This window comes from Citrus clementina, unplaced genomic scaffold (genome assembly GCF_000493195.1).
Source record: "Citrus clementina cultivar Clemenules unplaced genomic scaffold, Citrus_clementina_v1.0 scaffold_9, whole genome shotgun sequence".
Classification (NCBI taxonomy): domain Eukaryota; kingdom Viridiplantae; phylum Streptophyta; class Magnoliopsida; order Sapindales; family Rutaceae; genus Citrus; species Citrus x clementina.
Genome location: NW_006261964.1, coordinates 15131684 through 15146967, shown reverse-complemented (window position 1 = coordinate 15146967; position 15284 = coordinate 15131684). Strand labels below are relative to the sequence as shown.

The window sequence follows — 15284 nt, the reverse complement described above, 5'->3', positions numbered from 1 at the left end:
ATTTCTGCTGAGCTTATCATCACCATTCTCTTGCTATAATGATAAAATATGATTCAATGGATTTTGACTAGACAGAACAATATTCTTCAATTTCAAAAATCAAACAAAGATTAAAAAAGGGAAAAGAACAAGCGAACGCAACCAACTTTTTCTCATTAAATGAGATATTCACATGATAGGTACTGCACTGGTAAACAAGCTCCAAACCGCAGCAGGAATTTTATCGGTTTTGGGCTACTTAATTACTTTTATCTCTGTTGAAGTTTGGATATATAACAAGCAGCTGATATAATATTTTACTCTTATAACAGTTATACGCCTAAGATTGACTATAGTTAAGCCTCAGTTAAATTAGGGGCAAGCCTATAGTTGAACATCATTTGCTGATAAAATCCAACTGAACATTGACCCTGTCATGTATTTATGAGAGATTAAACATGCGGACAGATAATGGTTTTAGGTCTTTAACAGAAAAAATATTTCCTTCTTTCTTATTTGTTTCATTTCTTGTTAAAAGAGTTTACATGCAATTGCCGAGCTCAAGCACTAAGTGCCGACTTGCCTTCAAGCCTATATATTGAGCAGGATTATTCTAAAACTTCTTATGCATTTCAACCAATCATTCAATTTCAAATCTCAAGCAAAAGTTATTAACTGGAATTATGCAGGCACGTCGAATACTTCACAGTTTAAAATGGTCGAGTGGAGAGGTACCGTCAAGCCCTATTGAGTAACTGTGTGACAGGTACTCTTTCACAGTGATTTCCTTGTATATTGGCGGGTTCTCTTCTGAGAGTAACTCGTTGATTGGCCCATAACGCCTTGCTTTCTCTGATTGAAAATGTGATCTGAAGAAACATGCCACAGACACTCGTGGACCAACATCTTTAGCAAGAACTCTGTGATTCACGCTCTTAAACTTGTCATTGGAAATCAGCTACGCAAAGAAACAGAAGTTATTAAGTTTGTTTATTACATGATTGATGCAATAATAAATTGACAATGATCTGATTTACTCTAAAATTAACTTGCCTGCATCATGTCTCCGAGATTTACCACTAGAGCTCCATAAATGGGTGTAACATTGACCCATTCATTTTCATGGAGGACTTGGAGGCCACCAAGTCTGTCTTGTAGGAGCACAGTAAGGAAGCTACTATCAGCATGGCTGTCAGTTCCCATAGTCAACTCTGGTTCAGGGCATGTTGGGTAGTAATGGCCTAACAAGAACAGTCCCTCTGCGCAATCCATGTCTTTCAGGCGATTGGCGTTAAGGCCAAGAGCTTCCGAAATAAGTTCAAATAGAGTGAGTGCTAATTCTGTTGTCTTTTTAGCGTAGTCAACGATTATATCTCTACAAATTAAAACCATAAACTCATGTCAGAAGTTTGAAGAGATTAAAAATGTTAGATATGAAGCTCAAATTAGAATTTGAGAACACACACGACAAGTCATGTTGATCTTTGTATGGAAAGTGATATGTCAGTCGCAGAAGTTCAGGGAGCTGTATGACGTTCTTTCTCTGTCGGTGAAACAAGTAACGCACGTGACACAACACTCGCATCAGTTACTCAAAACGACAGGGGTTTGTGCCGCTTTGTACTCAAGAGCTTGTGAAGTCAAAACACGTGGCTACCAGAGGTTCAAAAGGCCGTTAAAGGTTGTTATCACGCGGGCAAATACTGGGTTTGTTATGAACAAACCCAGATGGCGTTAGCAGCTGACTGATGAAGGGTCTTTTTAAATCCTTTCCTTACTGTATATATGGCTTTATGGTCTCAAGAACCTTGTATCTTTAATAAGCTCAGATAGTGGAACTCTTCTTCTCATTCACAGTGGATGTAGGCTCATTTTGTGGCCGAACCACTATAAATCATTGGTGTCAGGTGTGTGTGTGTATTTTTTCTATGTTTTTCTTTGAGTTTCTTGTTGGATTACCATTGATTCATCAGCTATTAAAACTAAGTAGATTCAGAATCTTGAGTAAACAAAGGTGGATCTTGGGAGATCTAAAACGGTGCTTAATTTGGTTTAGTTCTAACAAATTGGTATCAGAGCCAGTCCGCTGAATTCTTGATCATAGAATGGCTACACCAAAGCTTGAGGTAGAGAAATTTACGGGTGAAAATGATTTTCACCTATGGAGGCTTAAAATGAAGGCATTGCTGGTACATCAAGGTCTGGATGTAGCACTTGGGGAGGTTTCATCATCCAAAAAGCCAAGATAAATTGTTGATGAAGATTTACCAGATGTACTGGACAGAGCTTACAGTGCAATAATTCTAAGCCTTGGAGATGGTATACTCAGAGAGGTTGGTGGTGAAAAGACAGCAGCAGGTCCATGGAAAAAGCTTGAGGATCTTTACACCAAGAAATCAATGGCCAAACGTCTAGCCACAAAGAAGCTTTATACTCTTCAGATGGAAGAGGGGTCTTCAATCACTGATCACATTGATGTTTTCAACAAGATCATACTAGATCTTGAAGATATTAATGTGAAAATTGATGATGAGGACAAAGTTATGATCTTGCTTTGTTCACCGTCAAGCTCCTATGAACATCTGGTTGACACGCTCATGTATGGGAGGCAAACTCTTACCATGGTAGATGTAAAGGAAACTCTGAGTTCTAAGGCTGCAACAAAGAAAGAATCCAGAGATGGAGAAGGCTTGACAGCAAGAGGAATGTCAGAAAAAAGAGAAGGGAACAAGGAAAAAAGAAAAGATCTAAGTCAAAATCAAGGAAATATTTTCAGTGCCACAAGGAAGGTCATTTCAAAAGGGATTGTCCTGAGAAGAAAAATAAGAATAAAGATGCAAAAGAGAAGGGAACAAGGAAAAAAGAAAAGATCCAAGTCAAAATCAAGGAAATGTTTTCAATGCCACAAGAAAGGTCATTTCAAAAGAGATTGTCCTGAGAAGAAAAGTAAGAATAAAGATGCAAAAGAGAAGAGTGGAGATGCTGCTGTAGCATCAGAGCTTGAGGAATCTGATAGCTATGACTCAGCTGGAGTTCTAATAGCAACTGATGGTCAAACCAGAGGTAATTGGGTTCTAGATTTTGGTTGTTTCTTTCACATGTGCCCTAACAAAAGCTTATTCATGAACTATGAAACCTATGATGGTAGAATAGTTGTAATGGGTAATGATGCCAGTTGTAAAGTAGTTGGCTGGGGTTTAATTAGGCTAAAAATGTCTGATGGCATGATTAAGGAATTAAGGGATGTCAGACATGTGCCTGAATTAAAAAGAAACCTTATCTCTCTTAGGATGCTTGATAAAATAGGTTGTCTAGCTAAACTTGAATCAGGTATTTTAAAGCTTATGAAGGGGTCAATGGTTGTAATGAAGGGGAACATGTGCAATGGCTTGTATGTGCTTCAGGGTTCAGCTGTAACAAGTGATGTTACTGTGACAAACCAGAATTTAGACAAATCTATATTGTGGCATATGAGGTTAGGCCATATGAGTGAAAGTGGCTTAAAGGAACTATCAAAACATGGAGTTTTAGGTGTAGACGAGATAGAGTCTTTGAGGTTATGTGAAGAATATGTCCTAGGAAAGTCTTCAAGGGTGAAATTTAGTACTAGTGTTCATAACTCAAAGGGAACTGTAGACTACATTCATGTTGATCTGTGGGGGCCAACACAGACAGTTTCTCTAGGTGGGGCAAGGTATTTCTTATCTTTTGATGATTTTTCTAGAATGGTTTGGGTATATGTGTTGAAAAACAAGGATGATACATTTGATCAATTTAAGGCTTGGAAGGCACTGGTTGAAACTTAAACAAATAGAAAAGCCAAGAGGCTAAGAACTGATAACAGGTTGGAATTTTGTAATAAGAAGTTTGATGATTTTTATATTGAAAATTGTATTGTGTGGTATAAGACAATTAGGAATACCCCTCAACAAAATGGGTTAGCAGAAGTGATGAATAAGACTTTGGTTGACAAAGTGAGATGCATGTTTATACACTCAAAACTTTCAAAGGCTTTATGGGCAGAAGCTTTATCTACAGCCTATTACATTGTAAACAGAAGTCCTTCTGGAATCAACTTTAAAACACCAATTGAAGGGTGTTTGGTTGCCCTGCATATGCACACATTAAGTAAGGGAAACTAGAACCTAGAGCCTTGAAGAGTGTATTTTTGGGCTATCCAGATGGGGTGAAGGGATATAAGCTCTGGTGTACTGATTTAAAACCACCAAGAGCTATTATTAGTAGGGATGTTGTATTTAATGAAGCTAAAATGTTTTAAAATACAACACAGTCAAAAACTGTTGTCACAGAATCTGAAGACAAAAATCAGAAGTCTTATTTTAAGGTGGAGCTTCCAACTTCTAATGCAAGACATAAACCAAGAGCTGAACCTGGGTTAGAATCTGATAGGGAGATTCCTGAGCCTATACCTGACTCAACAGGTGATCAGGAAGTAAGGGATTATCAGTTGGTGAGAGATAGAGAGAAAAGGGTTATAAGGCCACCAAAGTTGAATCTGGGTTAAAATCTGATATGGAGATTCCAGAGTCTATACCTGACTCAGCAAGTGATCAGGAAGTGAGGGATTATCAGTTGGTGAGAGGTCTAAATCGGTGCTTAATTTGCTTTAGTTCTAATAAAAATAATAATTAAAGAACAGATAAAATTCAGCACAAAGCCAGAATTAGGTATAAATTTTTATCACGTACCTGCATACCTCTGGCAATTCTTCAGGATCAGGTGGATTAGGAGCCATAACGCAACTGAGGGTATCTCTCCAATTAGCTGCTGGTGCTGCATAAAAGTCAAAATTTGTATTATAAAGCACCTTCCTTTTCTGGTAATCTCGCGTATAGAACTTCTTTTTCACCTCAGTATCTTGCTCATGAAATCCAATTACCCCATCAATCATTTCATCCAACATGCTAACTGGAATTCCATGATTGACAATTTGAAAGAACCCCCAGTTCTGGCATGCATTTTGAACTTGCTTGACTATCTTGGCCCGTGAAATGGCATCTTTATTGACACCATCCAAGTCAAGGATTGGGATAATGAATTCGGAGTCACCAGACCTTGAATTACTAAGCTTAAGTTGATCATGGATGAATATCCGAGGGATCTTAGTTATCCCGGCATCAACAAGTCCCTTTACGCCGGCTTTTGTGTCATCAAACGCCTTTAATTCGCTTTTCCGATCGTATTTTGGCGCACAGTGAGCGTTAGAATAACCAGCGTCAGCGGTAATCATTTGCTTTCCGATGGGAGAAAGCAAGTTAATTAATGGAAATTTCTTAGTACTTGTCTCCAGTTGACAAGCTAGCTAGACCTTTTTGAGCTTTAGCCTGGCCCCGGTCCCAGTATTCCAGCCCGCCAATTGAAAATCCTCATGTGTTTGCGTGTTGCACTTAAATTGGTGACAAAAGGCCAATATGGTCGTACTATTTTTGTCCATCAGTCAAGTATTGAGTGAGGATATTTATACCCATTATAATATTTCTTACACTCACTTATTAATAAATATTATTGTTATTAAAATACCCTAAACTCAAATTACTAACATATACGAGCCAATATTTATTTCTAAGCTCATCTTTCAATGACCGTCCATATTGCACCTTCAATCTCTATAATAATATAATAAATTATTAATTATAGATCTAATTATTATGATTATGAAATGGATCTTCACTCGTGTTCATCAACAAACCAATGACTGCAAACTCAAAAAAAAATTTTGATTGTTCCAAAATACACATGACTCAACTAAAAAAAATTACATGATTCCAAAATTGTGTCTTCTAACAAAGTTATATGAGTAACCAAATTTACTTTATACTGGTATTTTAGTTTTAATTTTGTTTTGTTATTTATGCAAAGAAACTGATGGTGATTAGAGGTAGATTTAGAAGTTTAACTAAATCATTCTGGACTTGTACTATGAATGAAAATATCAAGCATAAGTTTTAACTGAATTTTGTCAATCTTTGTGATCAATTCCAATTAAAATACGTGTTTGATTGATTAATGTTCATAAATAAAATCGTCAAATATTTTAAAAACTAGTATATTGGCTGCATTTAAATGTGAGTGTATGGATAATTTCATACTTCTTGTGATCTGAGAGCGTATTTGGTATTAGAGTGGACAAATAGAGTAAAATCCTATTTTTGTAGGATATTTGTTTAATAAATGGATTTATAAAGCAATTTAGTAGGTTCAAATAGCTCATCCCAATATATTTTACCGTTATTTGGAATTGTTATTTCAGGCAAATATTATATCCAAAATGTTAAATATTTACAAATGGTTAAATCCACATATTTGTGATATCTAACCTCTTCATTATATCTCACCAAACCTCACTACCTATTTTATCCTTATATGAAATTACTTAAACGGGTAAATAAGTTTTAAGTACACCTACATTATAATTTCCATTAATATTTAATTTAGCTAACTAATTTCTTAAACCCTAAATTCTTTTAACTTTTTAAATTATTATATGTTCTCAAATATTATATACTCTACTTTTGTAATCATGGAAGAAATTAATTTATAGACTCAGTAGAGGATGATGAAGAAGTATCAAATCTTTTTATATGGTAATGGCAACAATAGATAAAACCTTTAAGGAGAAAGAGAGAGATTATAAGAGGTTTTTTTTTTCTTTTTAAAATAGATTTTACATGTTTTATATGGTGCATGCTTGGAAAAAAGATAAAAATTACAATAAGGGCAAATTGAAGATTTGGTGGGACATTTTGAGAGATAAAGATTAGTTTAATTTTTTAATGGGGTTAACTAAAATATTAGGTTAGTGAGATATAATAACGGGGTCAAATATCATCACTCAATCCACTCTATTTTAAAAATTATTTACAAAAAAAATTAATACGAAATAATTAATTAATTAGAATTTTTTTTACATCAGTCCCTTGATCATAATTAACCATTAATTTTTCTTTTAATATAATTTTAATTTGACAATATTATCCTTATAACATAAAATGAATAAATTGTCCAAAACATATAGTTTTGTGTCATAAATTTAAACATTAATAAGGATTTAATTGGTTAATTGTTCAAATGCTTTCTTTATTTAAAATTATTAACAATGATATAAATTTTTTACAACTATTTTTTTGATTTACATAATTTAAAGGGTGAGAATATCACCCACGTTATGTAAAGTACCTTAATTTTTATTTTTTTTTTGGATAGGGTAAAGTACCTTGATGTTACTTTCCTACATGTTCTTTTTTAAGATCTTTTGACAAATATAAAAGAAACTACAGATACTTTAGATTGTTCTGAAACAATAGATTTACCATCACTTTAACGTAGTTCATTATGGCTTAAGTTTAATAAGCCTACAGTTCATTGATTCTTTGATTAAACTTGATGCAGCATTTCACTATGAATAGCCATGAGATTGTAAGCAAAAGGCATTCCATTCATATTATCTCTATTCAATACGAAGAAAGAATTAAGAATTGTTATTTTTCTCTCTTAAATTTATTTTCTTATTAATTATTGTTACCTTATTTATTACACGTTATCAGCATGACTTACTGATTTAAGAGCTACTAATTGCAATGTATTCTTGAAAACATGTCAAACCTAACAAATCTACAAATTCCCGCTCTCGATGTCTTTAAAAGTAATTATTTTTCCTATGCTTCAGGTGCCAAAATGCATCTCCAACTGTGGGTCTAGAGGACACCACAAAGGAAGAAAATCAGGCATCTCGGCAAGATAAGACAAAAATCATGATTCTTCTCTACCATAATTTGCATGGAAGCTTAAAAACTCAATATTTGACAGTCGAGGACCCACTAACTTTATAATAATATGAAGGAATATATAACTATTATAGGGACACATTCCTCTTTAAATCACAATATGAATAGATAAACTTATGATTGTGAGACTACTCGAGAGTACCTGATTATAACTCTTGAGTTGTTTTGCATTACCTTACAACTGAAATTGTGAGGTGAACAAGTTGGCGAAAATGCGATGCTTGAAAAGACACTCTCCACTTTTCATGTATCGAATATAGTCCTACAGCAATAATATTGAGAATGCTGATTCTGTAAATATTCAGATCTGATATCATATCTTCCGATAGCTAAGTAAAACATTGAGCTCTTGATGAAGAATATCAATCACATCCATTTAGTTCTAAACCATTCCCAAAAGCAATTGGAAATGAACAAAGAAATAAGTGACTTAATTAAGAAGGCAGAAAAAATGTGGTAATCACTCCCACGGTGGTCATAAAAACTCAAAAAAAAATCAAAATAACAAAGATGGACACCATCTAAAATGGAATATTTACAGAACAATGAGTAAAGACAAGGGTGTTTCATTTCTACATCGTAAAAAAAAATGATGACGACATTTGTTATCCATGTGGGAAAAAAAGAGGCATTGGTCACGTCTCTGCCGTGCAAGGTAACAGGAAATAGACCTTTATTAGGCATCCAAAACAGGCAAAGGAAATAGTATTAAGGCTAATTCTATTAATGAATAAGATTTTACAGATCTCACTCATCTCGATATCTCGAAATTCTTCGAGGACCCGAAGATGGAGAATTGATTATTTAATTACTTATGGAACTATTCATACTAATTAAACTTTATTTATTAGTCTGCTTAATGTTATCTATATTGTACTTTTGTTATCACACCATATTCACTTTATGTTTTATGTTTTAATAGTTCTGATATCTAACATGAGCTTTTCTTGAATAAAAGGATATGAATTTAGAAATTAATTGTCTATCCTGGAAAGAAAAATTGGGATGTATGCTTGGCTGATAGTGGAATCACACATATTACTCTTTAAAATAAAATAAAAAAAATTTCTTAGAATTAAAGTTTCTTGAAAGAAAGATAAGCACTATTTCAAGTCCTACAGACTCGATTGAAGGCTCTAAAAGAGCCATTATCTTTTTAACAAATTGAACAAAATTATATATTCCAAATACCTTATATAAGATTCAGAAAGAATTTATTAAGTTCAAGAGATCCACAGAAATGGATATTATATTGGGACTTTCAATAAAAATAATGTAGAATACTTATACATTATTAAAAATATCTCAGGCATGAAATACGTATTGAAAACACTTATAACTTTCTCATCTGGATGATATTATACAATTATAAGTCCAATTGAAAGCTACGCAATACTGAACCATAAATTCATTGATGCAAAAATAATTATATTATGGCTTGATCGCCTTGGTAATCCAGGATGTACAGTGTTACATAGAATCATTGAAAATTCTCATGGGCACTCATTAAAGAATCAAAAGATTCTATTGTCCAATGAAATTAGTTGTACCACTTGCTCACAAGACAAATTTGTGGTTAGGTCATCCCTTTCTGAGATTGGTTTTGAATCTCTAACTTTTCTTTAAAGAATTCAATGAGATATATATAGGCCAACTTGTCATCATGCAGGCTATTTCGTTACTTTATAGTTTTAACTAATGCATGTGCACAATTATCACATGTTTGTTTGTTGTCCACCCGTAACTTTGCATTTGATAGAATACTTATCCAAATTATAGGATTAAGGGCACAATTTCCAAATTATCATATTAAAACCATACATCTTGATAATGTTGGTGAGTTTACTTTTGAAAACATTTGATGATTACTATATATTTATGTAAATACACAAAATAGATCGGTAGAATCATTGATTAAAAGATTTCAGGTGATTGCACGAACTTCACTATTGAGTACGCAATTACCAATATCTATATGGGTCATGCTATTTTACATGCTGAAGCATTAATTCATCTTAGACTTTCTTCTTATCATCAATATTCTCCATTACAACTTGTGGTTGGTCATTAACTTGAAATATCCCATCTATGCATTTTTAGTTGTGTCGTGTATGTTCATATATCACTCCCGTAGAGCACAAAGATGGGACTTCAACATCATTTGAGGATCTATGTTAGGTTTAACTGACATTCAATTATCATATATTTGGGACCCTTGACAAGTGATATTTTTGCCACACGATTTACGAATTGTCACTTCAATAAAACAAATTCCATACCATTAGGGGAACAGAAAATGCCTCCTGAAGTAGGACGTAAAGGAAGTAATTATTTTAAATTATGGAAGTAATTATTCTCTTAAGTAAGTTTGTAGTTTATTATTTTAATTATGTATTTACTAGATATATTTTTCTCTTGTTATTTTCATTTCATGTTAGTCTATAGATCTAGATCTACTTTGGATCCATCTGGCATTTAGACCTAATATTGGCACAAAAATATAGTTATGGCATATTATGTACTTTATCCCCATATCTAACCATAAGTGGTTAATTAACAATTAAATTAGTAAAAATGTAATTATGAGAGAATATTATGACTATAATTTGAATACTAAGAACAGATCTTGTAATCTTAACACTTTTTTAAATGACTAATTTCTCTTTTTGTAATTAATTTTATTTAATAATTGACTTCTGAATTTTTAAATTTCTTGTGTTTTCAACCTCACTCTTATACTTGAAAGTAATCAATATTTTTAAGTCACGTCATTAACTACTAAATTTTACAAGTTGAAACAATACACCTCCACTTGCACAAATTAAAAACATAGTTGTTCAAGTGGAGAGGCAATTTGAACATGTTTGGACAACTTAGACAAGTCAATCAAGTAGCCGAAAGAAATTATAGAAGGACAAAGAAATTTTCTATTTTGACTGATTTTTCTCGACTTATCTATAGCTAGCTTACATTATACACTTTTGTTTCTTTTCTTTTTTCTTTTGTATCCCACACAAAGTCAAATACATTTATCATCTTAAAAAGTTTAACTTAAACAAAAAAAAAAAAAAAAGGTATTTTAGAATACCTTATTTAGGATTAGAAAAAGGTCCAGTTCAGTCAAGTAGCCCCTCGAACTCGAGACTAAGCAAGAGCGTATTTATAGCGACCACGCCGCCGAGTCTCAGAAGGAAGGCTGGTGCCAAATGGTTTCCCAAAATTTTTTATCAATTACACTTCCAGAATCTCTAGTATTTTAAATATATTTTATTGTCAGATTTTTCATTTAAATTGAATAAAAATCTCCCTTTTAAAGAGTGACATGGCCAGTTCTGGATTACAACTATATCAAGTCAATGATAATAACAACCAAAATTCAACCAAAAAATATGAGGTGAAACAAGATGGAACCAATCAGAAATGCAAACCCGTGTCTTAGTACTATATCTACCTTAAACCTAGGAAAATGCTTGGTATTTAGAAGGGCGAGAGAAACACGACTCCCAAAATCTCTCATCCTTCTTTAATTAAAAAAATTAAAATATCAATAAAAATTAATAAAGAAAACAGCTTCTTTTGTGCTTCTCTCATCTTTTTAGATACCTAGCAGCATTCTAAACCTATTACTTTGACAGGTCACTCCACCTTAGTTTACAAATATAATTTTGACATAGGTTGTAATTAATTTAGTTGGTTAAATTTCTAGTGTACGTAGAGTCAAGGGCATTGTCAAAGGGTGCGAGCAGGGGTATTAATTGCTCCAATGATCTATTTAGTATTAGTTGCTCTAAAAACCCCCTTCTAAGTTTATGGAATTTTTAAAATACAAAGGTCATCTCGTCTTAATTCTTTCTTTGCTCTTTTCTTCTTTGAAAATTTAAAATTTATCATTTATGTATTACAATAAATTCTCTTATCTTTCTCTTCTTTGTTAATTTTCTTGTCAAATTAAGATAATTTATGATAATTTCTTTCTGTTATTCTCTTTTAATTGTTAAAGAAATTATCATCAATACCAAATCCATCGACAAACTACATCTGCACATCTGCAGCCTTATGTTAGGGCTAAAATTAAAAATCTTCAAGATTTTAAATTTTAATGAACTAATAGTTTAATCTACATTATAGGATGAATAATGAGATATTTAGAAAACTGTAACCTATGTCTAAGTATCATTATTACGTAATTTAACTAATATTACGTCAGATAATTTTTATAAGCTTAACTTTTTAGCCCAATGACAATCACCTAAAATGAAAAAAAATACGGTGCACGCACGACCACTATCTGTTTAAATTTTAACCTGGTGGCCTCAGGTTTCTAGCCTAATGGCAAGCACCTAATACTACACTAAATAACCGAACATGAAACTCATCTCAATGCGTAAAAGCAACACAAGAACAGAAACCCAGATTCAGCCCCAACAAAAATATTGAATGGAAAGGCACAGAAAAGGTTGTCCACACGTAAATTTGGCTTGGTGGTGGGCTTATCTTGGAATAGACGTCTCATTCTGGGTAACCTCTTTATTGCTGACTAGTGACAAAGAAAGCTCCAAAACCCAATCTTCAAATGAGAGGATACGATACACCCTTAGAAACTAAAATCCAATGATAATTAAGATTGAAAATGATAAATTAATAAAGAAGAAACATCAAGCATTTAAAAAGTGAAAAACGTGGCCAATAAACTAAGCCTATCATCTCCTCTCCCTTATCAACTGCAGAAACAACTTAGGGTGTGTTTGGTTGTAGTATTAAGGGAGTATTAAATTATTATTTATATTAAGTTAATACTAATACTATGTTTGGAAAAACATCACATGAGTATTAAATTATCATCTCCTCTCCCTTATCTTCTTTTTTTTCCCCTCTTTTCCTTCTTTGGCAGCTTGCGTTTCTTTTTTTTTTTTTTTTTCCTTCTTCTTTCTTTTCCAATTGCTTTTTGTTTTTGCTTATAATAATAATAAAAATAAAGATAACTTTTTAATTTAATATAATATTATATAATATTTTTATTTTTATTTTATAATTTATTAATAAATTTATAATATAATATAACTAATAATAAATATTTAAATATGAATAAATTTGAATAATATTAATTTAAAATTAATAAGAATATAAATATTAATATAATAAAATATAAAATTTAAATTAATTACAAAAACATTAATACAGTACAGTGTATTGCCAAATATTACACAGTATTATTATAATACAATGTTAATACAATACAGCATAATACAATACATCAGTATTAAAATAATACAATACAACATAATACAATACAGTGTGCCAAACGCACCCTTACATCACTCATATTACTATGTTGTCCTATCTATGGGTAAGGTTACGATACATTTTATGTAAGAAACATAACTGATATGACTATTTAATTGATGTAAGTGCAACACGTGTTAATTTGGGGGGGGGGGGGGGGGAGTAATAAAAACTTGTTGAAACCGAATGGAAACCAGTTGCAAAATGGGTCAACGGTAAAGTCAATCCCATGCGTTTATCATTACAGCCGGTTGAAGGTAAGGCAGTAATCACTGAAAATTTTGAAAAGAAAGGAAAAATTGGAAAGAGAAAAAAATTTACGCGACTTTTAAAAGAGGATTATTGAAGAAGCAACAGCTCGCTGCTGCAACTAAATATGCGAAAATTTCATATAGCTTTATATTTGATTGTATTGAACAAAGGCTGAAAATCGAGGGGGAAAAAAAATGGTTTCAGAGTTTTGTTCGTTACTAGTACATGGAGAAATGACGGGGAGCTGCAGTTTCACAGGTTAGAGAGTGTTTGAAAATTTTATAATATATTTCGTTATTTTTTTCCGTTGGAATAATGAACTTGTAATATCAGCGATTAATTTATCCTGCTTGAAAGTCTTAAATGGACCATATTCATCAAGTGTTCGATGAAATGTCTGAATAGCGTTAGCCCGGAAATATTTGGCTAAAATTGATGAATATATTTGGTTAATATGATGAATATATGTGAGGTTTGTATGCTGGTGATTGATTCTTCTGCTGCTACTGGATTATTCTGCTGAGTATTTGTAGTTTGGTTTATTTATTAATATAAATGAGGGCTGTATGCCGCTGCTAGCTTCTGTTGCTGTGCATCTGTACTTTGGTTTGTTTAGTATCTCTGTTTTGAGTTGTTTTTCAGAGCCACCATGAATCATGTTACGTTGTAGTTCTCTGAGAATGAAGGAAAGAAGCTAAATTACCTTCTTAATTTCATTTTTCCATAACAATATTTTCTCTTCTTTTGGGTTCTGTAGAATTAATAATTTTCTCCTTTCCTTTTATTCTGTTCTCTCTGTTTTGGCAGAGTACGATGAATATATAGGAGTTATATAGAATATATTCTATTCTGTACAATATTTTCCTTTTATTTGCGGTGCCATTCTTTGTAATTGTATTTGTGCAGTTCATACAATTCAATGCAATGCCTGCAATATCTGTAATTCAAAACTAGAATATATTAATCAGTTAACAAATTGAAACCTTGATGTCCTTGCTAAATTAAGGGAAAAGTTTAAATTTTGACTTTGTTATTAGCATTTACAGAAATGGAGCTTCAGAATATTTTGTTTATTTAGATTAGGGATGCAATAAGAAGCAAGAGTGGGTGCGGTGCTGACAGAGCGCCAATAATCTTTCGATACTTTAGTTAGTTTTGCTCCGAAGTTACATGATCCATCACCATTTATGACACCTAAGAATGAAAGAAGAGGTGCATCTTGGAACAAATGCAGAATTGGAGAAGGTGAGAAAAAAACTCCAACAATGACGTTGGCCATTGCATATTTCGTGAAATTTTTTTGTTATTATCTTGGTTTATATGTAATTTGACGGAACTTTTGGTTAATGTCAAATGTAGATGTGTCAGTGCAACAATTAGGAAGTTTGGGAGTTGCGTCCCAGCCCCAGGAGGCAAAGTTGGCAACTATTTATTCAAAGAGAAAAAAAATTGCAGAACTGGATGCACATAATGGAAGAAGGCAGCATGGGAAATGATGTTTTTACGTTTATGTGTGTATATTGTAGAACTTGTATATGTATATAAAGCTTTGTTATGTTTTACCCGATATGTAAATAAAACATGGAGCTTCTTATGTTATGTTTGTTAATTTAAGCAATTTTTTTGGTCAATTAGAAGTGTTATAAAACTATAAATGTATGTGTTAGTGTAACTTGAAATTTATCAACAAAATATATATATATTGTAATAGTTTTTAGGTGTGATTCGATTGAATTAGGGAGTAGATGCTTTAATAATTATTTCAAATGTTATATAAGTATGAAATGCGAAAATAAGACTTAAAAATATTATACTTCCTTTAATATCTTCTTGGACTACACTGTAATTTGTAATTTCTGCCACATTCCAGCGCCTGTAGCTTTGATTTTATGGGGCTGCAATTTTTTTGGTTTCCCTAATTTTTGATATGAAAAAATGAAATAGGAATTTGGTTATGTCATTTGC

The 15284-nt window shown here is 32.5% G+C and overlaps 1 protein-coding gene across 1 annotated transcript; it reads right to left on the bottom strand.

Moving 5' to 3' along the window:
• Positions 1-454: 454 nt before the first annotated feature.
• On the bottom strand, positions 455-5340 carry LOC18032828 (1-aminocyclopropane-1-carboxylate oxidase homolog 1). The gene is made up of 3 exons (XM_006420844.2): positions 4689-5340; positions 1033-1354; positions 455-937 (listed from the first exon to the last, which is right to left on the bottom strand). The coding sequence occupies exons 1-3, from the start codon at positions 5228-5230 to the stop codon at positions 683-685; spliced, it is 1119 nt and encodes a 372-aa protein (XP_006420907.1). The 5' UTR covers positions 5231-5340; the 3' UTR covers positions 455-682.
• Between the last annotated feature and the right edge of the window lie 9944 nt (positions 5341-15284).